The 26196-nt window shown below is 54.4% G+C and overlaps 5 protein-coding genes across 5 annotated transcripts; 2 read left to right on the top strand and 3 right to left on the bottom strand.

The window, feature by feature from the left end:
* Positions 1-890: 890 nt before the first annotated feature.
* Positions 891-1770, top strand: COL26b_009940 (uncharacterized protein; the record flags this gene model as incomplete). Its single annotated transcript, XM_053182654.1, has 2 exons — positions 891-1414; positions 1476-1770. 2 exons carry the CDS (start codon positions 891-893, stop codon positions 1768-1770), a joined length of 819 nt encoding a protein of 272 aa, XP_053033377.1.
* Positions 1771-2738: 968 nt separating this feature from the next.
* On the bottom strand, positions 2739-4073 carry COL26b_009939 (uncharacterized protein; the record flags this gene model as incomplete). Its single annotated transcript, XM_053182653.1, has 1 exon — positions 2739-4073. The coding sequence occupies one exon, from the start codon at positions 4071-4073 to the stop codon at positions 2739-2741; it is 1335 nt and encodes a 444-aa protein (XP_053033376.1).
* Positions 4074-5064: 991 nt separating this feature from the next.
* Positions 5065-6482, bottom strand: COL26b_009938 (uncharacterized protein; the record flags this gene model as incomplete). Its single annotated transcript, XM_053182652.1, has 2 exons — positions 5065-5744; positions 6218-6482. 2 exons carry the CDS (start codon positions 6480-6482, stop codon positions 5065-5067), a joined length of 945 nt encoding a protein of 314 aa, XP_053033375.1.
* A 6445-nt stretch (positions 6483-12927) lies between these two features.
* Positions 12928-14135, bottom strand: COL26b_009937 (uncharacterized protein; the record flags this gene model as incomplete). Its single annotated transcript, XM_053182651.1, has 2 exons — positions 12928-14055; positions 14115-14135. 2 exons carry the CDS (start codon positions 14133-14135, stop codon positions 12928-12930), a joined length of 1149 nt encoding a protein of 382 aa, XP_053033374.1.
* A 3851-nt stretch (positions 14136-17986) lies between these two features.
* Positions 17987-18730, top strand: COL26b_009936 (uncharacterized protein; the record flags this gene model as incomplete). Its single annotated transcript, XM_053182650.1, has 2 exons — positions 17987-18161; positions 18261-18730. 2 exons carry the CDS (start codon positions 17987-17989, stop codon positions 18728-18730), a joined length of 645 nt encoding a protein of 214 aa, XP_053033373.1.
* Between the last annotated feature and the right edge of the window lie 7466 nt (positions 18731-26196).

The following is a 26196-nucleotide window of genomic DNA, read 5'->3' as shown; positions in this document are numbered from 1 at the left end:
TCGTCTGTTACACATGATCTGGACCTGGTTCGAACGGCAGCTGTCTGCCGCGCGAATGTATCATTCGACGTTGGACAGAAGAGAGCGAGAAAGAGAACAACGCAACAACGCGCCGCTTAGGTCCCGATGTCCGATGTTTGCAAAGAAAAGGCTTCGAGGGTTCACCCAGGTTCGGTGAGCCGCGCGCAAGCAATGTGAGCGAACAAGCACCCAATTTTGGGTTTGCATTCTGCCACTGTTAATGTAGCCCATGGGTGTTAATTGGTGGTGCATGGCCCGCCGAACCGCTGAACATAGAAGGCACAGCGAGAAGGACGCAGAAAGAACCGGAGAGGCGAGTTCGCGCACCGATAAACCGAACTACGGTTGCAGCCTGTGTGGGTGGACACAGCCGGCCAGGCATCGCGTAGCGGAGGAGGGGGTTGAGACATGCCATCTGAAGGGCGATTCGTTGGACGGGGGCGACGTCCTTCTGGGGAGGGGAGGGGGGGAGGGGGGCTTGCTCAAGGTGCGTTTGGTATGTCGGTTTCGTGCGAGTGCCGTTCTGAAGAGAGAGGAGGGGGTACACTCACACTTCGACACGCTCACGCTCACGCGCACACGCACTTACATGGAGATGGGATGAATTCGACGGACGGTTGAGACCCGGTGTGGGTGGTCTGGTCCGCGTGGGGTGTGGTATGAACCTTTGGTATAAGACTTGGCCGTGTCTGCCCTCATCCCTCCTCTCTTCTTGTTGGTTCAGCGGCCTGCGGTCATCTCATCATCTCTTCAATTCTCAGTAACTGTCTTTCTTTACTGCGGCCGGCCCGCCTTTTATATATATAACCTCACAAAACAAAACATCTCCACCTCCGTTCCTCCACAACATCCACCACACAGCCGCCAACATGCAGCTCTCTCTCCTCCTCGTCTCCCTCCTGGGCGCCACGGCCCTCGCCAAGGACCACCAAGGCGGCGGCAAGAACTCGACCCAGGCGCAGTGCAAGCGGTTCCTCAAGGGCGAGAAGCTGGTCCAGATCGCGGCCAACGACACCCTCCTGGCCGAGATCACCCAGAACAACGCCACCAAGATCGAGAAGATCAAGGCCAAGGCCGCCGAGGTCCAGCCCAAGCTCGACGAGGCCAAGAAGAACACGACCCTCATGGCGACGTGCGACCAGGTCCGCGCCGTGCAGCAGGAGAACGGACAGTGCGGCTTCATGAAGCGCATGGACAAGCTGCAGAAGCTCGTCGCCAACGACACCGCCCTCGCCGCCATCACCAAGAACAACCAGACCAAGGCCGACAAGATCAAGGCCAAGGTCCAGCAGGGCATGACCAAGCTCGCCGACATGCAGAAGAACACCACCCTCCTCCAGTACTGCTCCGCCAGGACCACCCAGGGAGAGTGCAAGCAGATGAAGCAGCTCAAGTAAGTTACTCTCTGTGTAAGATGACAAGATGACATGAACGGCCGCTAACAACCGGAACAGCAAGCTCGTTGCTCTCTCCAAGAACGACACCGCCCTCAACGACAAGTTCAAGGGCAACACCACCAAGATCGAGAAGTTCAAGGCCAAGGCTGCCAAGAAGGAGGCCAAGCTCAACGAGATGATGAACAACTCCACCCTCATGGGCATTTGCCAGCAGCAGAAGAACGGCAACAACGGCAACAAGGGCGGCTCCACGAGCAACAACGGCATCGACTCCGGCGCCGCTGGCGTCCGCACCGTCGGTGCCCTCAGCTTGGCCGCTGTTGTCTCCGTTGTCATCGGCTTGGTGATGTAAGCTGGTGGTGGTGGTCTAGGACACACAAATCCAAAAGATCCCCCCCGCGTTCACTTGCCGGGGGTTTCCATCTAGTAGTGGGTGAGAGGTTGTATACAGAGATGTGAGTCGAAGACGTCGGTCTCGAGTAAACAACAAACCGGGGGGAGGCCGATCGCCGTTCGCTACGACGACGTTGGTGTGTATGCGCGCGCGTCTTGTACAAAACCGCGAGTCAATTAGTTGGTGGATACATTTTAGTGTCTCACTCATTCGGAAGGCTCGACGTGGACCTGACGGTGGCAGTCCATCGTTGAAAGGGCTCCAAGCTATGATATATTCATATGTAATGAGTGGTTCGAAGTAATGTGTTGGTAGAGCAAAGAGAAAAATTGGAATGTTACAGTCGTTACCAGTCCTGGTTTGTGATGATCCTGATGTCCATGCCCGGGCTCCTCCGCCCAATGTCCGATAACACCAAATGCCCTTGTAAATCCCTGAAAAATGGACCCTGTGTTCCTCCCGAGTCCGTGTTCTCTATTCTTTGCACGGCCGGAAAGGTCTGTGGGAATGACGTAGGATTGTATGTGTCCGTGGCGGCAAGCATCGTGCCTCGGGGCTAAAGGGGAAGTGCGCATTCTAAGAAATCCTTCCCCAAAGTTAGTCCCGAAAAACCCAGCGTGGCACAGACAGACAGACTTACAAACTGTCAAAAAGCAGATAAAGGAAATTAAAGCGCAAAACATTCTCCCTCGATGATCCCAAAGAATAGACCTCATTTTCGTGCAATTTGTTGAGGTGCGGGTCTCTCATGGTTCTTTGGAAGAACCTGCCGTCGTCGTAAGCAAAAAATCCCCCTCAGGATGTCGCTCAAAACTTACCATTGATTAAATCTCATAATATTCATATGAACTGATGGCTTTTGTTCAAGGTGATCTGGTCGTCGGCTTCTCGGCATTCGAGGCATGCTCAAGCACGCGCGGGTTGGTTCAATCGTCCCACTCCCGAGAGCCGTTGAAGAGACCGTTCCAGACGGTCGTACCACGGGTGGCAGTAGCAAGCGAGTGACGCAGGGCCCCGTCGAATTCCATCCGCTGGGTTGGAGTGAACCTGTCAATTGGCGTCCAGAGCGTAGGGCGCCATACTTTGGGTCGACGGACAGGCCCCGGCCGGATCAGATTCCGAACAGGGGAGGTAGCGGAGCGTCTATCAATTGAGTATGCGCGAGGAGGTGGTGGCATTTCCCTGGCGTCGTCGTTTTCGAGGAAGTTTGGGCTGAGAGGCGTCGAGCGTCGCAAGCGAAGCAGGGAATCCTTTTCGGAGGGAGAGTTGTGGATGGATGGCTTGTAGATGCTGTGCTCGGAGTCCTCGTCGCTGTCATCGCTGGAGGTGTCGCTGTCGATGACCATGACAACCGTCTTTCCAACGTCTTCGGTGGTGCTCTGCGGATTGTCAACATCGGGGTCGCTGAGGACGTTGTCAGCGTCGCCGTCGCTGAGCACATCGAGGGTGGCACTGCCTCCGTTCTCTTCGTCTTCCTGGCAATGGTCGCTGAGGAACTTGTCAACATCGTCGTCACTAACGGCGTCAAGGGTAGCACTGTCTCCGTTCTCGTCGTCTGCCTGGTGAGAGTCGCAAACGCCCAGAGTCATGGCATCCTTTCCCACCTCATCTTCGGTTTCAATGAAGGAATCCTCCCTGGTGACTTTCGGCTCGACTGTAGTAGCGTGCTGTGCCTGAACGAAGGCATTCGGCGTTGGAGCTTGTGAGCGATCTCGAATAAATCGGTTGAAGGCGGCCTCCTCATGGATTTCGGGGTTACTCGCCGTAAACGAGCATTCCGCGATCGTAGGGCTGGATTCCCAGTCGAAGTTGTCCACGTCATGTAGCTGCCGAATTCTGTTGCGTTGAGGAGGAGAGTTCGCAATTCCGCCTTGTGAACGCGCCAGTGTCATGTACATGGCTTCCGGTGAGGTGTCGATCATCATAGGCTCGGATTCATTCTCACCAGCCGAGGAGATAAATCTCGGTCTTGTCAACCGTGGAAATTCCCTCATCGGAGACAAAGAAGGGGGTCTGCTCTTCATTGTGGCGGCAAGTCTGTCTTGGGAAAGCGACTCCGACTCCATTCCGATGCCCGAATCCTCGTCTTCCTCCGGCTCAGTGTCTTCGACGATGCGGATCTCGCCAATCTTGTTGTTGGGTGTGAGGATTGGGCCGACAAACTTGAGAGGGGTTTCGCCAGAGCTCATGTTATATTCGTTGAGGGCAACCTTGATTGCTTCGATGAACCGACCATAAGCTCTCATGTAGTCGGGAGGCATGGAGCTTGATCGGCGAGAGTTCGAAATTTCGGCGGATACCCGTTCGGCTGGTCCAAGATTGTGTCGCATTCTTTCTCCGACGTTCTTGTGTAGAGTAATACCTTGGGATCTGTGTGAATGGTAAGGTTTGATGGTTGACTATGAAGGGTTGAGGTATCTGGGTTGGAAGGGGAGAAGGTGAGGTAGGTTCTCGACGAAACGGAGAAAGAAGGAGAAAACGGCAATTGTGGATTCTGAAAACTCACCTGCGAAAGTATTTGCGCGCAGTGAGATGATTTATGGAAAGTGTACCTGTCGAGGAAATTCTTGCCTTTTTCAGTGGCTACGCAAACCAAGTTGAGAAGGAAGGCACTTGGAACAAGTCAACTGTGGTGCCTTCCTCAAGCTGCCGAGTGTGCTTTCAGAACTGAGCAAGTTGAAGTGAGTTGAGTGAGCAAATTAAAATTTCGACACAGAGTACGATTTACTGGCGATGTGGGTAGGTTCTGGCGATGGATGGTAATCACTGGGAAGGAACGTCACGGTGGTTCGACGACTTCGCGTGTGGCAATCATAACGCTGGCTGGCGCAGCTGGGTTCGGGTTTGCAATTTTCAAAGAACACTTCTGCTGAGAGCAATAGTCTAGCTGGCGCATCCATACAGGGGCTGATGACCACCTAGACTGAGTCCAGATCTTCAGCTCACGGGCTTCGGCCGCATGGCCGCACCCCTGGTCCAGCAACGATTGAAGTAACTCTCTATTGTCGGTTTCTCTGTCCTCAGAGAGCGTCGTCTCAGGAGATACCTATTGGTCAACGCCTGGCAATGACCGAATTAGAACTTCTATGCAGTGACCAATACATGACCCTTCATCGTTGACACTACTTTTTGTGAGCCATCTTACAAGTTGTCGCTGGCCGTCAACAACCAGAAATCATACCGATCAGCTCGTAGTCTAGATACCAAAAAGCGCGCTCGAAACCACGGCAGTTATCATACCCGTTCGAGGGTTCAATCTTTCTCAATAAAACCAAAGTTGCTGGAAATCGCCTTGGCTGCTGATTTGCTGCTTGAGCCTTCAACCTTTATCGTCGGTACCTTCAGGCACCCTCCTTTTGGGACCGGGATCAAGATGCTGCCGTCCTTCTCTTCAAAGTAAGCCAGCCTGGTGTCTTGAGCGTTCATAATGTCCTCTGCAGAAGTATGCTTGGGGTGCCAAAGCCAGTCGATCACCTTGATACCCAACTTTTGGTTCTCTTCGACAGCTTGCTTCTCATCAAGCTCACCCCGTTTATGCTGAGACCCGGACTTTTGGCGCTCAAAGTATGTTTGAATCCATCTCTCGACGTCCGCGGGTCGTTTCACGCTCTCCACGTTCTCGAGAATCAGCCTCATTGACTTCTTGCGCTCGCGATCCGCCAACGCCATGGACCACAGCGAGCCCAAGACCCGCTGGCGAAGTACAATATCGTCCGCGCTCCACGTAGACCAGTCGATCTGACTATCACGCTTGGCAAGTTTCGGCGCATGGCAAAGCATCTCCTGCTCTCCTTCGGTCGGCTTCCAACCCACGTCTTTTAGGGGCGGTATGTGCAAGCCTCGTCGAAGGCCGTCTACGAGCATGTTGGCAGCTATCGGGGTGAGGATGTCGTGCAGGCCTTGCAAAGTGCAGTCCTTCGGGATGGGAATGCCTGGGGGCCGGGTCTGGGATAGAACGGTACCGTGATCGAAAGTCTTGTGATGAAGTGTTTGAAGGGTGACGCCGGTGTGTGTACATCGTTGGAGGAGAGTGTGGTGGAGAGGTGCCGGGCCTCGGAAACTGGCGATCGTCAGCGGCAGCGGTGTTGGAGAAGATGCGGTAATATTTACGCTGGGAGTGCTGATGGATGCACATTGAGTCCGCCGTACTTGGCGGAGTTAAGTAGCCTTGGTGGAACAAAGAGACCGAAAGAGACGGCGATGATGAGGTTGATGTCGTTGTGAGGCTGGCATGGTTAGCGATGGTAAATCGCTGGTCCAGTTTGGAACCGCAATACCTTCCACCCAGTGAATGTGTCTCTAACATGAATTGGCAGTCTGAGTTGCTCGGCAAGGGATTTCAACGGCACTTCGAGAATAGTTAGCGCAACCTGCTCAACCTGTCACACCGGAGGAAAACGCTCACCCTGACGGATTTGCTTCATCCCACGCCCAGTCAACTTGCCAGGCCTGACCACGACATCCAGCGACTCAATCAACCCCGGATTGAGCTTCTTCTCCGCGGCCAGCGCATTCAATGCAGCGCAGCTAAACTCATCGGAGCCGCAGAACAGGATCCGGAGCGGGTCCGACTTCCTGGATGCTACCACGGCCGAGTAATGTCGGCACGCCGGTCGGCGGAGGCGGCCGGAGGCCCGGGCGATAGCGGCTGAGCGAACAGCCAGCCACATACTTATCTTGAAACAAATGTTTATCTGAGTGATGACATCGCCTCGCGGAAAGACAATTGACGCACGATTTGATCGTGGTTGATGCCGGTGGAATCGTGCAGCGGCGCCTGAACACTGTGAACACTGTAGTCACGTTAGTGATCGAGTGGGACGTCGCTTATATTGAAACCCCGATACAGGAATTCTCGAGGACCAAACACATGGCTATTGCGATGTTTATGCAACTGAAAGTCCTACAAGTGCTACTGAGGATATGTCCAAGCATACATCATCCCAATCCATCCATGGATGTTGATAGCAAAGCTTTCATTTTCCTCATATCGAATAAGATAAATTTCTCGAGATTGCTTTCCGAAATGATCCTTAGCCTCAGAGTTTGACCGTATCCACGTGGGGCCCTTTTTTGGGCTCTTCTCCCCCTAGGCTTACAGAGGAATAGATACCCAAAATTCAACAAAGATTGAGCCGCACATGCGGCATGTTTTTACGAACAGGGTGTAGCCCAAATAGAGTCAAATCTCAGCCTGAGACTCAACGATATTTAGTCGCAGCAGAAGATAATCATTTCCTGAGATTGTCTCTCAAAAGGCGCCACATCTTGCTGGGGAGCTAAAGTCATCGGGGTGAACTTAGAAAGTAGAAAAGGCTATCTGAAGCTAGGAAATGCAGTTCTTATGCAATTAGATCTCCCATACGTCACGTGGACTGATAATGTCCCAAACTCGTATGCCACTCGCTTGTGATCATCGACTCGACGCGAACATGTTCAGTGACCACCTTACTATGGAACATGCTTCCTAACGTCCAAGATAAGAAGCTATCCACTGCCTACAAGAGGGAGTTTGAATTTTGAATGGGTTTCAAATTGAATTGTTGAGTAATTGGATGAAAGATGTGAATGATATCACCACCTCCCCAGCGCAATTTTGACCCTTCCATGTTCTCCGGACACGTGCATATACAACAGATAGATACGTGTCATGTAAGTTCGTTGGTTCGCTTGGTGGAGTCGACAATCTTTAATGTTCATGCTTCCACGTTGCGACCTGTTAGCCGCGGTAAGCTTGCTTGGTGAACGAGAAGACTTACGCGTGGGTTGTCCAATGATGCCCCCATTGGCATCGAGTTGGATCGTCGCAAACCCCGAGAACTACACGGGAATTGGAACGCTTAAAACCCAATGGATCGTTGCTGCCGATGGCCATCACCTGTCGGCGGTCAATTTGATTCCCGCTGAGGAACAGGATTACTATTGCTTCGCCTGACAGGTGGCGCGAGAGGAGGGGCCGCCGCCGCCGCTGCCAGAACCGGAGAACCTTGAGCTGTACTAGGCGTTATTCTGCGGTGATAACGCCCTCGGGCTTGCTGTGGTCGATTAAGGTCTGTAGTTGTTTCGAGGCACGTGGTTTCCAAGGTTTGTCGTCGGTGGAACGCCCTGTGGCGGCGGAGCGGCTCCCTTTTGGGGCATGCGTTTGGAGCAGGTTCCATGGATTCGTTCATCCGACGTCTTTGGTGGAGACTAAGGTATGGTGATCTTTGGCGGCCAGTTTATGTTTTAGAGATTTTCTCGCTGCTTTTTCGACTTGGAAGGTTTACTTGATGCTTTCGTAGATGTTGATGAAGGAATTTTCGTTCTCTTTGCCACACCTTTGGAGACGGAGCTTCCTTTCGGGGGGGTTGTGCGCCTCTTCGGGGACCCGTCGTTTTTTGACTTTCCGGTGGGGTTTGACGGGAGCTTCTTAGACTGAACTGCTTTGGACGGGTTGGACGGGTTTGAGGTTGTCGTCGTTTTCTTCCCTTTTGAGGCGGAGGCCGGATTCTTCGTTGAATTTTCGGACATCTTTTTGGGATGGGCCTTCGACGAGCGGTTGACTGGAGAACGTTTCTTGATGGACTCAGATCCTTTGCGGCCCTTTCCGGATCTCAAAGACCCCCCAAAACTATGTGTTTGAGCATCAGTTTCTTTGGATAATCCCATTGTGGTGAGCAACATGCTCATGGAAAAACCAAGTTCTTGCTCCAGGCTTGTCAGCTTGGGCTTCCCATGGAGGGCCCAGAGTACTTTCCTATCCTTATAGTCCCCTAGGAGAGCATTGATCCTGGAGATGATTTCTGCGCAATCCCGCTTTTGCGCCTCGACATTCTTATCTTTATTGTGAGGTATGGCACTGTGTTTCTTGAGTGTGTTCCCAAAGATCCTCAGCCTTCCCTCGGTTTTTTTGATGTATTCTTTTGCCTCAGCGCAGTCGTCGACAAGTTTAGCGATGGCCATGCACGTCGTCACTGTGCTGCCGATAACAGTGACTAACGAGATCGGATCTGCCATGATTCCTTGATGTCTGTGCCCATTGATGCGACAGCGATAACAATAGTTAGCGATTATGGGTCTTGATATAGGAAATCAGGGACAAGCAGCTGAATCCTTGAACAGGAGGCCCCCTTTGATCGCAATTACGGTGAGTCAGAAAGAGGCGCAGCGGTCCAGTACGCCTTGCGAGGCAACCACAGGCAACATCCGCTACCTTACCATACAATCTTTGATCAGCTCCTCCCAATAGGAATACGGTAATGTGCCCAGTCTCTATGCAAGACACCTAAAGCGTAAAACCACTGCTTACCAGCATGATAGAGAGCGAAAGCCTCCGTGGATTGGTGACCAGCAACGATAGCCCCACAGATGGAGGTACATCATGGCTTTGAGACATGGAACTTTCTTACAGTTGTATTCATGACTGCCTTGGGCCATGGACGACATCAAATGGATAGTTAAACGTATAACGACGAATGTCATGAATATGAGTCTAGATCCTACCGGTTGCCTGGCTAGATGATCGTGATTAGCCATTTCTTAGGTTGCTTGCGGTGGTTGGCTCTGGTGTGAAAGCATGTGAGCTAGCTATAACACCATCGTCAGGCTCCGTGATTGGGACTCCATGCGAGTCATCAGAAAATGGCTACATGCGACGATCTGCGCTGGTATATCTCATAAACTTATCCACAGCCCTCAATCAGTCTTCCAATAGATTACAGCTTATCAAATACTAGCAAAAGCGGTAGGAAAAGCGCGGTCATTTTGACCTTCGATCCACCTCGATATCACGGAAAATAACACAATCTGCTGTACCTATCATTTCGCAAAACATGTCGCTTGCCTGCAAGTACCGGACGCTTTGAGAGTAGAATAGTGTTCGTGATACTGGTCTGAGATACAGGATGTAGGTTAGAATTTGCTCGTTTTGGCCCCGAGACAATGGATGTGGTTTTTGCTGGCGAACAAAAGGTTAGACTACGCTTTCAAGAGTCATAGTATCGAGGTAAGGTAATCATATTTCGCGCAGCCGTAAGGCGACCAACAAGGCAGCCACAAGTGGCCACTCGGATGATGCACCTCCGGGTCATCAATGGCATTGAACTATGAATGCCGAATCTTGCAACCACTTGGATTCTTGACATGACACTGCCGGAATTACCCGAGAGACTTCCGAGGTATTCTGACATGTGAACCGGTCAGCCAGAGGAAATTGAGCAAATGAACCTCAAGCTGGTCTTGGAACCAGCCCCTCCTCACCGCAGACTGCCTTAGACTACCGCAAATCAGGACGTTAAGATAAGAAAGCCTAATGAACAGTGACGCATGCAGAGATATGGAATTGAAAAAGTCGAACAGCATCGCAGAGACGTACCGCGATAACATGGATATGTCAGGGGTGACGTGGCGGTTGCCCCGCGGAAGGAGGAAGAGACAACAAGTGCGGGGTTGCTCAGGCGAAGTGCAAAAGTACAGGAGCATGACTGCTTGCACAGAGAGCCCGGATGACATAGTAGCTAAGTGGATTTGGTTCAATAGGCGAGACAGCATACAGCCTGCTCTCGGCGGAAATACTGCGAGTGCTGAGCGAGGGCGACAGGCTTTGGGCTATGAGGCTACAGCTGTTCGATATTTCAAGTCTCCTATTATCGGATCATGAAGTTTATACATACTTAAGTAAACATAAGAAACCTCTGTGGAAATGAACGTGGAGCAAGCATCATGCCATTCTTGAAACAGAGAGTATTGCAATGCCAGGTCTTCTGAATACAAGATTGGCAAGTTGGCAGTCCTACAGGCCTCACTCTTATCGTGACTTACACCAGGAAGGAGGCGACTACTATGTTCTTCGGTATTAAGGGTATGTAAATAACAGCAATATGACGTTCGTTTGAGGGAATGAACTGGGAATATGGAGATGAAGTTGAAATAAGCATCGGAGGTTAAATATAATCGTGTGTAAGCATGTTAGACCCCCCTCTCAGTCTCCCGGTCCGATGTTGTATGTTCAAATTAGGCTCCCTCACTGCCGATCATCTTCAATCCTTACAGTCCCAGCACTTCGCCTCTTTTCCATCAAATCGACACTCATTAATTTCTGGACGCGCGTTGCTGCAAGTTCTCCATTCGAAGTTCGTTGGTGAGTGAAGAGATTTATACGTTGGGACGATCATTGTCCGGCACAGCTCCAGCGAAATCAACGTAAGCGGGCACCCAGAATAGTTTTGAGGGATTATTGTTCGGAACTCCGAGAGGGTTTTGCTGCCGATAGCCACCATTGAGTATGGGCGGGTTTGGCTCTCGCCTAGAGACAAAACCGGTGTTATTTCTGATGGCATGCTTGTAACCTTCGGCGACCTGCGGTGGGGCCCCCCAAGTCGTGTTTGCTTTGCGCCTCGCGTCAGACCTGCTTCTATAGTTGCACTTCTCTGCTTCTTGTTGCGGCAGCTGAGGATGTAATGTGTACACAGGCGCAGGAGTCGGCTCGGGCTTGCTTGGCTGGGTTTGCTGCACCTGTGCTTGCTGAGGCCAAGTACGCTGCCGAGTCATCTTGATTCCCTGGTTTGGCCGACAAGCTTGCTGGGGAGGCCGAGGAGGAACCGGATGCTGAGGAGGGACTGGAGGTTGAGGGAGGATCGGAGGCTGCCAATTTCCATAATACGGCTGTCCCTGTGCTTGCTGAAAAGGTTGGGGAGGTATCGGATGCTGGTTAAGCGGAGGCTGCCCGTTTCTTGAGTACGGTTGCCTAGCTCTGTTTCCCCAATTCTGCTGCTGTCCCTGTGCTTGTTGAGCTTGAGGAGGTATCGGACGCTGGTTAAGCGGAGGCTGCCCGTTTCTTTGGAACGGCTGCCTAGGTATGTTTCTCTGACGCTGGTGCTGTTCCTGTGCTTGTTCCGGCCGAGGAGGTATCGGATGCTGGTTAGGCAGCGGAAGCTGCCAATTCTGTTGATGCGGCTGCCTCTGTGCTGGTTGACGCGGCGGAGCCGGCCTTGGCAGTACTTGAGGCAGCGGATTCATAGGCGGCGGGCGGTTCGCATTGCCGACCGTTCTTGAGGGACAAGTGAAGTACCACATGCTGGCCTCAAGACGCTTGCGTATCTCCGTCATTCTAAGCTTTTCTGTCAAACCCCATTCGACGTATTTGGAGTCTACCAGGAGGGTATTGATGTCGGCGATGATACAGTCGCACACTTCCGATGCCCCTGAGACGTGACTCGAGTTGTAAGCAGGCGAAGAAGCTTTCGACACATATTGCTTGATAGCATCCTTCAGTCGCGCTAGCTGATCATTGGTTGCTCTGACATCGTCTCGCGCATCGCGGCGTACCTGCTCCCAGCTCGCAAGCGTACTTCGCGTATCATCTATGAGCCGGCGGACTGACGTCAGCTTGACTGCCTCCGCCATCCTGGCTGCAAGTAGACGACAAGAGCGAAAATACGATGTTCGGCGGCGAGAGTTACTTCACCGGGGAAAGGTATACTGTCCAAGGGATCGATGGTGCTGTATTTGTCTTTCAAAAGTCGCGGCCGCGAGGAGAGAACGAGACGTGAGGAGGTGAGAAACGGAGGGGGATGTGCCCTGCGACCGTGGGATGCAGCCGTCGCCTTCATAAACTCAGCCAGCTTGTCCTTTCGTGAGGGCTGTCACTGTGTTTTCACATGTCCGAGGTTAGTCGGGGTAAAGTCCACTGAGGCGTCATCCAATGGCGAACTGGTTCGCCAGTCCTCAACTGTCGTGCAACAAAGGGTGGAGTCATGATACTCGAATGGAGAGTGCCCTTATCGCAATGGGCCATCACTGGTGGAAATTGAGGCGTCGGGGGAACCAAATGCATTGGTGGACTTTCTTTCAATGTCACGTCCATAGTATGTGAGGACTGACACGACACTTAGTGTCAGGAACAGCGAGACTTTGCTTCTGAGCCCAATGTAGACGAACGTAAATGAGACAGCAGGATAAATGCATTCTCGTGAAACCCACGGGTTCCGAAATCCAGGTCAATGACGGGACTTGCGCTGCGGTGGTTTGAAGATCACTAGAAATCGGCGTGTATCAGCTGGAGTGAAAATGACGAGCCGTACATGAATTCCCTACGCTCACGACAATTTGCATGGTTGCCCTGGACTGTCAAAAGGTTCAGGAAACAGCCCAGTCGCATGCCACAAGCCACCTCGTCTCGTCTTCAACTACGATTTCCCAAGCGGGCTGCGAGATGGAGAGAACACTTCCAACGAGCACAGGCGACTTCTGCCCCAGGCCGGTGAGCCTCCCTTCCCCTGCCAACATCAATCTGGCAGCAATCTCCTCCCTCATCTCCCCATCGTCGATAATCCTGCGCCCTCTGACAAGATACATCCTGTTTCCAGGAGAGATCTCATCAACGATGATCCTCATAACCAGGTCAGCAGGCCGGTCACCGCCGCTCCAGCCTTTGACCTCTGCCAGCCAGGACTGTAGTTCAGCAGCGAGTCCGCCGGCGATGTACTTCGGGCCTCGGCGTTGCGGTGAGAATGCCTCTGGTAATCCTTCCTGTCGCGGGCCTTCGGTTTCTGCAATCTTGAACCGCGGGGCCTGGTGGAACTTCGGTTGCGTCTTTACGGTTTCTCCGTCGTTGGGTTCAGGTAGACTGGGGTCCTCGTCCATCAGGATGTCCTCAGCGTCAATCAGCATGCGGTCATTCACGTCTCGGAGCTCTTCTTCCTCTTTCGAAACTTCATGAACCTTATCATCTTCTTTCGGGTTGCCTTCAAAATGATCTTCGGCATCACCGTGCCGGCTGGGCACTGAAGAGACGGAGATGCGCCTGCGCTTGGGCACCCTTTCCTCTAGATCGCTCTGGACGTCACTACTCGCTTCGGACTCGGCTTCAATCGAGTCATTAACTGAGAAGCCCGTAGCCCGCGGTGCAGGTATCTCTCCGTCGTGCGAGTCGCTCTCGTCGTCCGACTCGATTTGGATTCTCTCCTTCACTCGTTGCGTGCCTGCAAAGGTCGATCGCGGTCGCGTCACCGTGGCAGGGCCCTCTGGCGGCGAGCTTTCCAACGCATCGTGAATCGGATCGACATGTCTCGACGGCCGGATCGAGCCGGGAAAACCAGGTGTAGAGGGCGGCCGCTGCGTCGAGGGGCGGTTCGTTGATGGTGGGGCAAATCGCGGCGTGGCGTGGAAGCGCTGGCTGTTCGCGAACGCGGGACCCGCGCTACCTGGTGTCTTCTGTGACAGAGGCGGTCGCTTCGTGAGGAGGAATTTTCGAGGGGTAGGTGTCTGTAAAAGCGCCAGGTTAGCGGTGGAAACACAGAATCTCGCAGGATGGGGAGACGAACTGATGGTGGCGGTTGCGTCATTGTCAGGTCAGCCAAAAGGACCGCGGCGTAGTCGTCGTGAGGCGTTGACGGTGCAGCGCAGTGCTTTCATTTCGGCCAGCGTTTGGTGAGCATGCAGAATCGCGGTGTCAGCGGTTCTTGCAACGATGATGGCGGGCGGCTTGAGTTGACGTCGATGATTGCTGGGCAGGCGCGTCGTTGCGCTGGCGTCGCGTTAGGCGTTATGCGATGGCGCGAGTGCCGAATATGCACGGTGGGGTGATGTACTTGATAGATGCATATCTGCCCCTCCACGTCGTCGGTGACGAACGACAGGTAGCTTCCACGAGTGGGAAGACTCAGAGGATTTATTTGTGTTATGTGGATTTGCCATAGAACTCTTGAATTTTGGAAAAAGCCAATGCTGCAACGGGCTTATGTGTCGAGGCACACCTAGGTGGCTTGAAATTGGTGTGAAAGCATGGCAGGTATGGGTCTCGCGGGTATGACGACAGAAGAAAACTTCGGAAACTGTCATCACAAGTCAGGCAATGAAAGAATTCTCTGAGGTCGTCGTTGACTGTAGGCGAAACGTTTACTCAGAATGGAGACGGAGAACACAGCCCTGGACAAGCGGCATTGCTTACGCTGCAGGAGCTTTTGTGCTGCCTGGCTTCAAAGTGGTAGGTCATTGTAAACAGCAAGATCCTCAAGCTGAATTCATGCACGTTCTATTTGAAGGGAATTGTTGTTATCGGGAGACTTTCGCATTGATTACTGATGCATCCACACTCGGGTGTTGGCCCAAACGTCCTTGCATGCTGAAGCAGCACCATCTGCGATGAACAAGGCATCATTCTTAACCGGTTTTCATTATTTTGCGCCTGAAACAACTATTCATAACTCTAAACTGCGAATAAATCAGAGATTATGAGTCTAGAGTCATTCTCGTGGTCAGTCACTGGAATCACTGAAAGAAACAAGATCAGCGTCACGCTGCCAGAACCATGAGTAAAGACTCGTTTTCTGACATCGTTAATTCCCGAGTGCTTGCTCATAGCTCGGCGCAAGGTATTTATGAGTATCTATTGGGTCTCAATCTGCGTTGAACCTAAAAAAATAGACGAGATGTAACCGTGTATGCCGTTGTCGTCCTTCGAAGCAAGGAAGTGACACTCATGTTCGCTCAACCTCTCCAGTCTGCCCTCAGTAGACAGCAAAATTGTCATCAACACGACTCACTCCCCGTCATCCTCCTTTCCAGTTTCCAATTACTCAGCGGGCAAGGTCTTAAATCACTAGGAGCGGGCTTGTCATGTCTTGAGCGAGAGAACATCATTCCTTCAAACGTGACAAGTCCCATTCTTATACCCAGGGCCATGACATGACTTCAGAGACTAGGTATAGTAACTATCTCGAATCTGGCGCCGCGTATGAGCCTAGCCCAAACCCTCTCATACTTTGCCTGGAATACGGTGGGGGAACGCGAACGTGATTCGAGATATCAAGTTCAACATCACATCAGATAGGCGATGAAAAAGAAAACAAGTAGTCTTGCGGGCTACCCCGTATACTACCTAATTCAGCTCAGATGTCCACGAAATATAACGCATCAGGGAATTCAAATACGGAATGCATCACATTGGTGCCCGCATTAGCACAGCTGGATTGGAGCAATCACTCAACCTTAGGGACTCCAGATTAGGCTTCTCATGGACCGTACTTTCCTTCACGCTCTGCCTGCAGCCTGCGCCGCTGCTAGTTGCCTTAGCGGTCTCTAGGTGAACAGGCGCTCTGCAATCGTGATTCACCATCTTACATGCAAATGACATGCATGAACCACAGGTAACTTCACTGCATTCTTAAACCCTCCTAAGGCAACAACATTTCATTTCCGTGAAGGTTGTGATCATACCAAACTGCTTATGCGGATTTGCAACGTCTATCTCGCCCATTATACCATAGAGATTACCATATTATGATATGCCTCACATCCACATCCAACGCCTGTCAAACCCCATCGCTGACAAACAAACCAAGCATCCCCTCATCGACGCACCGGTCTCCTACACCGATCACGTCCCACAACACAAACGGAACAAAACGCCCACATGGCAACGAGAAACCCCCGAACCCGAAAACTTTCCGCATCGACAGCCTCACCAAAACTGCACAGCACCCGCGGATGTTGACGTGGCCAAATCCTCCCGCGGCAGGCCGCATGCGTCGCACGACAGCAAAGACATGCGTTTTCCCTTGCCGCCGGCCGTTTCCTTCGCACACGCCATCGGAGAATATCCCACCTCCCGGGTGCCTCGCTGAATGTCGTGTAACAGCCGGAACCTGCAGCGTGTATCTAGGCGAACGGGATGTGCGAGGTGACCAAAAGTCGAGACGAGGAAGTGCCCGATCAGACGATGGGCCTGGGTTCGGGCCTCAGGTGCGAGATAGGGGAGTTAGTCTCAAGACTTTGCATCCCACGCCCGGAGGACTTCAGCTGTCAAGTCACCACCCTCCTCGGTCCTCTCGATCGCGAGTTCATCGGCCTCGATCCTTCCCTGCCTTAACCTGGCTTCGGCCACAACGTCTCTGTCATCCCTCTCGCCCATTGCTTTTGAACATGCCAGATCAGTCATCCGCAAACTGATGCCAACGAACCCGACGAGAATGTTGACGAGTGCTACCAAGACTCTCAGAATGGCCAGTGGTGCCTCCAGAATGACTCTCCCAACCCCTCTTCCCCCTTTCTTCAGCTCTGCCGGTTGATATGCAATGCTCTGCAACTCTTTCCAAGGCGCAGCTACCAAGAAGCCCAGCATCTGTCCGTAGCCGTACAACCTGGGGTTGCTAGCATAGAGCTTCGGCTCAGTAGGGGAAGCCATCTTCCATAGAATAAAGTCAACGAAGTTGAACATCCCAAACGTGAGCCCCGCCAAGATCATCAATGGCGCTATCCATCATCGTCAGCAAACCCCCAACAACAGAGCATCCCGAACTCACCTCTGATAACATGAAGCACCACAAACGCCCAGGCCTTGTCCTGCACATCCTTCCTCACACCTCTCCCAACCCCCTTCACCCCCATCACAAGCCCACTCACAGGATCCCCAGGCGCAACCAGATCCCCCCATCTCACAGCCTCCACCGCCCTTAACTCCTCCCACTTCACCCGCCCCTCCCTCATCAACACCTCTGCAGCAACAGCACTCACCAACACGCCCCCAACCCTCCAAACACCGACCCTATCCCTCAGCACCGCACACCTCAAGCCCTCATACACCTCCAAACTCCTCTCGAGATCCTCCCTAAACCCCTCGACACCATCCCTCTCCGCCCTCACCCGCCTCCCAAACTCCCCCGCCGCAACCGCATACCTTTCCTCCAGCAGCTCCCCAAGCTTCCCCCGTAACCCATCCTTCGTCATCTGCGCAATGCCGAACCCGACCGCCGGCCCACACCCGACCTCCGCCACCCGGCTGCCCCAGAACGGCTGGTCCCCGGCCACAGGCACCACCAGCGTCGGCCGTCCGCACCGCAGGGCCATCGCAACCGTCCCGGCGCCGCCATGGCACACCACCGCCCTGACCCGCGGAAACAGCCACGCGTGCGGTACATCATCCACAACAAACACATCATCCACTTCCTCCCCTTTCTCACCCACGCCCTCGTCCATCACAACCCCGCTCCATCCCCTACACACAACCACCCGGAGCCCCATCTCCCTCACCACGGCCCTCACAACGCCAAACACGTCCGCCGCGTTGGCGAAGGTCATGCTCCCGAAGCCGACATACACCGGCGGCTGCGGGCCCTTCTCGAGAAACTTGACTAAATCAGGGGGTGGGACAAGGTCACCTTCAGAGACGTCTTCGAAGGCAAACCCCGCGACAGAGATGTTGGAGGCCCAGTCGGACGGTTTGGGCAGCAGCAGCGGCGACCAGAGGTATGTGCACGGCACGCGGAGCCGGTTGAACTGCGAGAGCCACCACGCGGGCGAGAAGTCCTCGAGGCCCATGCCGCGGCGGGTGGCGTTGACCACGGGCTTCATGGCTTGGAGGAATCTTGAAGGTGTCTGTCAGTGAATCATTCCCAGTCATATCGGTCGGTCTTGCCCATCTCTTAGAGCATAACCACAACTCCGCCGACGCCACCTCTCCCGCCCTTCAGAACCCACCCCTGAAGATGAAAAGAAGATGAAAGAAATCAAGACTCACAACAAATCCTGCACCCACCAACTCGCCCTCCTCACAATCCCTCCATTCCCAACCGCCCACCCCGCCTGGCTATGCGGCACCTCCCTCGAGTACATCCTCGGGTTCATCCCAAACAAGTGCAACGGCACACCCATCCTCGCCGCCGCCGACGTCTGCACGAAAACCTGCATCGTCGAGACAACCAAATCAGCCACAAACCCTCCCGCCTCGCTCCCTTCCTCTTCCACCACATCCTCCACCCCATCCCTCTTCTCCCCAGGCATCGTCCCCTCATACCCGCCATCAACACAAGCCCCCCACCACCGCGCCCCCATCTCCCCAAACTCCCGCTCAATCTCCGGCACCTCCCTCTTCAGCTCCTCCCGCGGGAGCAGCCGCCGCGCCATCATCCGCTTGATATCGCACCGCGCCCCGGCGCTGTAGAACCCCACCCCCGCCGCCTCCACGGCCGCCCGGTACGGCGGGTGCGTCGCGATCCGCACCCGCACGCGGTACCGCCCCCCGGAGCGCTGCAGGGCTTTCGCGATCGCGATCGAGGGCTGCAGGTCCCCCCGGGATCCCATGAATAGGATCACCACGTTGACGCGGAGCGGCGGTGGCGGTGTTGATGTCGTGTTGTTGTCATCCTCGTCGGCGGACATGGTGTAAACCGTAGCGGACAAAACCTTGCACCTTCAACACGAGAGAGGCGAAAAGCTAGATATCAGACACGACTTCGTAATACCTCAGCACACACGAGAAAAGAAGGAAGGACATCATTCAATCCGCTTCAGTCATCAAAATCTCTCTCATCATCTCGGTCCATTTAGACTTCCCCCCTATTCTCATTGTTCTTCCCATCACATTACGTGAGACGCTAAATCCGCCTCCCCGGCCAATCACACCCCGACAAGCGCGCCAAATGTGGCTGCCTAAACGACCATTTAATCGAGAATCCTTCCATGATAAGAAAAATGACAATAGCGTGTTCCTCCAGGACAAAAGAGGAATTGATTACATTATCCCCAAGCCTTGCTCTGGGGGACATGCCATAGTCTGCGGCCGCCCGCGGGGCCGCCGACGTCCTGATGGATGCGTCTTCGGAACGGAGCACACGGGACGTCTTATTTTCGGCTCCGGGGTTCCATCGCGGAGACGGGCCGCGGGAAAGAGGAGGGAACAGAGACGTGGTAGTGTGGTCTCGGCGTCCCGTCCAGCACATGTCGTCTCTTATTCGGTTTCGCCACCATTCTTCAGTCTCACGGACCAGGCCGCTGCTCTTCTCTTGCTACCGTTATCGTCATATCAATGTCACAAAAGTCTAAATCAGCAGTGTTTGTATGTGTGTGTGTACATGGCATGTGTGTGAGTGTGTGCGAGCATCTCTTCGCCTCAGAGACAAAGTTCAGACCGAAGCGCCGAAGCTGCCATGACCTAGCTCGACCAGGCCTCCGATGCGATTTCAAAATCAAAGAAAGGGATCGAGCGCAACAATCGGACGCCAAATTTGCCTCCTTCTTCGCCGCGCTCCCAACTTTTGGGCGTTTCGCCATCGGACGATGACACATGTAATACCTTAAATCACCGTATTGTAGAGAGGGGGAAAAGACCGCCATCCCGAACGAGAAGAGCAAAGGTGGTGTTACATCTGTTCACGTCTGAAGTTCCCGGACAGTCGATGCAAGGGGGGGTCAGCAAAGAGCAGCGAGGGCTGAAGACGAAATCTCTCTCTGATGGTTGGATGCTGCGTTGCCTGCGAGACGCACCGCAACGCTACGACGCAACAGACCACTGACTCGGAAGAAGGGAGAAGAGTCGACGTTGGAATTGTCTCAAGCGGTCGCAATCACAACAATGGGCCAGGCCGAGGGCCTCGCTTCCAGAATACGAAATGGAATGAAACAAAATAACGTTGCCCAGACAGGTGTCTATGCCACGGGCCTCTGGATGGAGTTTTCGAATCTTCTATAATCGGCAGCGGCGTTTGTCTCAAGGAGCGGATGGAAATTGGAGGATCTGGCGGAGGATGAGATAGCGGCTGAATAGACCGATGGCGGTCCGGCAACAGATCGACTCTGGGCTTCCGTCGATTCGGCTTGACACCACGGACATTTTTTCCTGACTCGCTAATCTGGCCACGCTGACGGCCGATTTACGCTGAGAGACGGGATCGGAAATGTGGCAGAGAAGATGAGTTGACCGTCGTGCCGTGCATGTTGGATGGGCCACGCCACACCAGACACACTGTGGCGAGGTCTTCCAACCACACCAAGTACAACTCTCTCTCTCTCACTCGCTCTGTACTTGGTACTGCGGAGTAGATGATCACATAGCGTTGAGCAAAGAGTAAGGAACTTGCATGCCAGTGCCTCCAACGCATGTAAAGAGCTCGCAGAAGGCCAGGCGCAGCCAGACCAAAGTTGGTTAACCTTAACGTTAGCGGCCTCCCACTGCAGGCACCTGACACGCCTCTGCCGACCGCTCGCACGTACTGGCGCGTGCTGGGCTCGCTGGTGTTGCGGAATATTTTGTGATTCGGGGCGCCGCCGGGCCTACTGCAGCGTGTTTGCAGTTTGCATGCGAATTTTGGGACGGCGTCGGTCCACGACTTTCCAGCGTCGCAGCCGCAAGGAACAGGCCGCTGAAGAATGCTCCCCGTCCCCTCATCGTTCGAACTCTTGGGGCCACCAGCCAGATCCGCAAGGGATGGATGGGCAAAAAAAACAACAAGATCAGAGATGGTGGGAGGGGACGGAGGAGGCGGAGAAGCTCGTGCTGGCAAATGACAGCGACAAGTGGCAGTGGCAGTGACCGTGGCTTCGGTTTGAGTGGTACTGGAGCAGGTCCCGAGTCTTTGCCCGTATCATGATGGCGTTAGTGCAGAGGGCAAAAGTTGAGATGAAACCATTGTAAATCACTCGAGACCAGGGTCCGAGGGTGCAAGCTCGTGAGTGTGTCGCCTCGAGATGATCGGCGCAGGGATGACACCCTGCAGCAGACCTTGTCAGAGGTTGGCTGGCCTGGTGGACTGGTCTGCGGGCTGCAGAAAGGCCTGGAGACAGGTCGTCTCGTCCGCGTTTGCGCTGCATCGTCGGGCCCGAGACCGAAGACTGAGGCCTTCAGTAGACCAGAAACAGCCAACAAACAATTGCCTCAACCTAGACCGCGGCACGTCGTCTGTATTCATGGATAGACGGCGTGTCGTAGGGCATCCGTTTAGCCCGCGGCTTGGCTTAGGTCCAAGGCGCTGCTTTGGTGTTCGTCGCCTGCGAGGTCTGGCAGCTGAGAGCCACGGAAAGAATGCGGCGGCATGGTACGGCGGTACACGGAGATGTACCTGGTCGGGTGTGCCCTGGAGCTAGACCTTGTCGACCCAAGCTTCCGTGGGCCGAGTTTGCGTCGCATCCCCTCTCCGTCAACCCATCTCTTAGCGGAAGCCAAGATGGAGGCACCTTAGCTGCTACCCAGGGCACCTTACTTGAGGCCTCGAAAGTGGCGCTAAGTGGCGTCCGTCGTCTTTAGGTCGCAGACGGGACCATCGCAACGTGTGTGATGGATGCCTGTGCTCACCGACTTTCGTCAGCGAGGGAAACACGTACAAGGTGAGGAAAAGGAGGTCACCGGTTGGGCGGGAAGGCGTCGTCCGTCAGCGAACAGCTGGCTAGTGCATCTTCTAGGGGCCGAAGCCGATGACGGGTGCGATGATGATGATGATGCTGCTGCGTTTGGCGCGCGCAGCCAACAAGACGAGTGGCAGTATCGGTATCAGCGGCACGGCAGAGCAGAGAAAGCAAGGCGAAAACGGTGATGTGGAATACGGCAAGAGCAACACGAGGTATGCTCTGGAGGTATGCTCTGAAGTGGTGGGCATCTGAGGTACCTCGAGTATCATCATCGGGTGTTTGGCTCTGCAGTGGAAAGCTTGAGCGCCTGCGCGTCAGCGTCAGTTTGCCGTTTGTCTGACAAAGTTCGCATCGTATTGCTTGCGGGCTCGGGGTGCTGACCTTGTTCATTGCGCAGTTTGTTGCCTGTAGCGTTTTGGCTCCGTCTTGAAGGCTTCGTACATGGCTTCGGCTTTGACTCTACAGCCTCGCGGACCTCGCATCCTGTGTTCTTTCGTCCAAAGTCCGGTGGCCGGATGTCGAGGGTGTCCGCGTCGACTAGGCCTAAAGAGGGCATGTTGGAGCAGAAAGGAGCGCGCAAAGCATGCTGAAGTGCGGTGCTGGACGGATTCTGGCGCAGCCCAGGTGTTCTGTTCCCAAATTGCGCTGAGCGCCAGGCAGAGAGAGGTCAGCGCAGCGCAGCGCAGCACAAGGCAGAGCAGGCCAGAACAAGAACAGAACAGCAGCAGCGCAGTGCGGCAAAGGTGCGACCGGGACCTGGGGTGACCGTTGGAGTTGTTCCTGAGTCTTTCCAGGCAAGGTTCCATTCTGTCTCCAATGACAAGAGGAGTGGACATCAGCTGAAACATGTGCAGCTTTTTTGGGGGGCTGTCTGGACCCACAAAAGAACCCGGCCGGGTCCACAGAAGGCTCCCCGTCGGTGGTGTCTCTGAGAAGGTGGTGTTCTAGCTTCGTACTGCCGGGCTCATCGTCCGTCTCCTTCTTTTTTTTGCAGTGATTGAGTGAGTCTTGGGTTGAAATGCAGTGATTGATGGCGCACCCCTCCCAGCGGCCCTGGCTAAGCACGCTAAAAGGCTGATGGTGGGCTGGTCTGGTTTGGCTAGAGCGCCACCTTGAGCTGCTGTGTGATGGAATAAGGTAAATTCGAGGTGTGTGTTGTGTTGTATGTGCCTTGCGTTTAAGTCCGGTAGTTGCAATGAACGAATGAGTTGACGGACGGATGGATTGGACGACGAGAGATGGGACAAGTGTGATATTTCGCCTCTTATGCCGCGTTCTGGTGAGGTTTATGCCTGTACCGCATTGTGGCTAGCAGCTGCGCCTGCGTCCTGCTGAGGCCGGCGGCCACAGAGGCAATTTGGCTGTCCATGCTGATGCCTTGATTGATGACTGATGAAAGTGATGCCTTCCTTCCACATATCCGCGGCCATGCCTCCTGGGTCCATAACATGCGTCAATGGCAGCAGCCGCGAATGGCTGACCTTTCTGGGAAAGAACCCGGCGTCGGGCCTGCCCCGCCGACTCAATGAGAATATCCGTCCGTGGTCCATCAGAAAAAGAAGGAGAGAGAAAGAGGACGTCACTTGCCTGTCGTCGTCCACGATCACCCTGGGTGAGGGAAGGCACCATGGGCATTGTGGAGACGATGGGCTTCAGCTGCAACACCCACATGGGGACGACGGATGACGGGCGACGGACCACGGAAGGAGGCGTCTCGTCGTCCCACCATGGGCTCCAAGTAGAGGGTTTGACCTGGGAGGCCGACAAGAGAATACGCAGTACGCAGCCCGTACGAACACTGCGGCACTGCAGAGTAAAGGGTAAGCAGTACGCAGTAAAGTTGGTTCACACACTAGTCCTCGGGAATGGCGCGGGAGAGCTTCCATCTCGTCCATGATCCTTCTCCCTGCCTTACCCTGCCCGCACCTTGCTTGCACCTTCCGCCTTTTTGCTATTCACAACTTATCAAGTACCTGCCTGTGTAGTGTAAAGCACCTGAACTCCAAACCTCCATCCCGCCAGCCCCCGGACCTGGCCCCGATCCCAGCCCATATCCCTCCCTCGTCATCCCCCCGTCCTCCCCCGGTCCTCCTGACGGACGCCGCTGTCGCCAGGCCCCGGGAAGGAGGCAGTTCCCAAGTCTGGACTCTTCACCTCATGCACAATCTGATTCTTTTGGCGCGCCCCGCCATCCGTCAATCCATCTCTCCATCTACCCACGACACGCACCCTGACCGACCCCGTCGTGATGCAGCGGCCGCGGGAGCAACACCGACTACCACACTGCCATCCGGGATCCATCTTCGCCTCGTCATCCTAAGCCTGGACTGGACTGGATCGGTCCCATCACTCCCTCATCTACAATGCATCTATCTGCAGTCAACCACGACGGAGAACCTCAACACCCTCGTCTATCTGCCAGACGACAAGGTCATCAGCGCCACCAAGTCTACTTCTCTGCCATACGATGGGCCACTCGACCGCGCCATTGATCATTAATACAAACCGTCCTAGGTATGCATCTCACTTGCTGCGCAGCCAATGCCGACGCGGGACCGATACAACTTCGTCCATACCAGCCCGACCACCACCCACGGCACCACCCACCTCACCCTGTTCCATCCCATGCTGCCCATGCTTCCCTGCCCGTCACCCCCTTCCTTCGACACATCTCACCACCCCACCTTGCAGCGTCCCCGTCTTGAAACGTGGAGGCAGATTCCCACAAGCCAATCGCAAATCGCGCATTCCCCCAGCACGCCCACCCATGGATCGTCACCCGGCTACGTATCGAGATGCCCGAATTTGTCCAATGTCCCCTCGAGCCCTACTGTCCTTCTATGCAGCAAACGCCCTGCCTGCTATGCCATTCCCTGCAGCACATCAGTCCGCGCCGCCACCCACACTGCCAGACCTGCGCCCACGATACCAGTCGCCGTCTCTACCTGCGCCGTACTAACCACCAACTTTAGGCACCTTACTCTTGAGCGCAAACCACGCCGCGCACCTCAACCTGTGGTATTACGTCCGCCACGTACGGGATCCTTCAGCCCTTAATACTGCCGCGTCTCGCCCTACTACGCATGACGGGACGGCGTCGATAACGGAGCGAATCGTCTCAATCGCTGGTTGGAGATAGCCTACAACTGATGTGATGCGCTGGACAAGCCAACGCCTCGTCTTGTCTTGCGCGCTGTCTAGCACCATGAGCTGCATCACAGGACAGGGGTCACAACCTTGCTATCCGAGTGGCATGCTAGAGTGACAGCCTGGCGACGAGATGCCGTCCCATGGGTTTCGTCTGCCAAAACCACATCGAGGCCGCTAACGCCTGTGTTGTGCTGTCTGATAAGCGTGCCGAAAGAAACCATTGCACTGGACAACTGCGCCGACTCTCACCAGGAGGCGGTCCTGGGCATTAACACACTTCCAGGCATATGCATATGCGTTCCGAATGTGCAACTGCGACGAAAACAAGACACTAAACACCCGCAGTCGACAAGCGGGCAACAGTGTGCCTAGGTTCGTGCTCCATTGGATGGTAAAGCAAATGGGAATCGTCCGTCTCCCGCCAGTTCGCACACCTCACCCACCGGCTCGATGCGCTATGGCGCATTGTCCATCGCCATGGACCGCCCCGAGTTCCAAGCCTTAGCAACGCCTGCCGCAACACAACGCAAACAAACACCAAAAACTACCCTACCTTGAGAGAGTCGGGAAAGGCAACGCAACTCAAGCAATCAGCCATCAACACAGACCCACCCGACCTCGTGTTGGGAAGTGAGATGGATGGTTGTTCACAGACAGCAGAGACGTTTCCTACGACCAGAGCACGGGCTGGCGTCACATCTAGCGGTGGTCGAGAACATGAGACACACCAGAAGACTGCCAGAGTTGAGCTCGAATCCTGCTCTCCCCCGAAGGTCGACTTTCTTGTAAGATCAAGCCGGCATCTCTGTCCCAACGCGCCGCGTGGCTGCAGCGCCGTTGTATATTGCAACAGCAACACATGCACAAAGCACACCACCACACGCACAATGGCGACAAAGAAGCAATCGGCCGTTGGTAGTTGGCGCTGGCGGGGTCCGTCGCCTCTGCCGGCCGCCTTGTGGCTTTCCCTCGTGCGCCGAGCCATGTGGTTTTGCTCTCTTCATCTGGTCGCCTGCATCCATCCAAACCGCCTCTGCGGTATCATCCAGCAACATCCATCAACCAGAGATTCGCCTTACAATTATCCGCGGGTTTGACAGCCAAGAGCAACGACAGACAGCGGAAGACCAGATGCGG

This window comes from Colletotrichum chrysophilum, assembly GCF_026319265.1.
Source record: "Colletotrichum chrysophilum strain AFK26 chromosome Unknown scaffold_101, whole genome shotgun sequence".
NCBI classification, from domain to species: Eukaryota; Fungi; Ascomycota; class Sordariomycetes; order Glomerellales; family Glomerellaceae; genus Colletotrichum; species Colletotrichum chrysophilum.
Note: the sequence above shows the minus strand (reverse complement) of the source record. Positions and strands in the feature narration are given on the sequence as shown.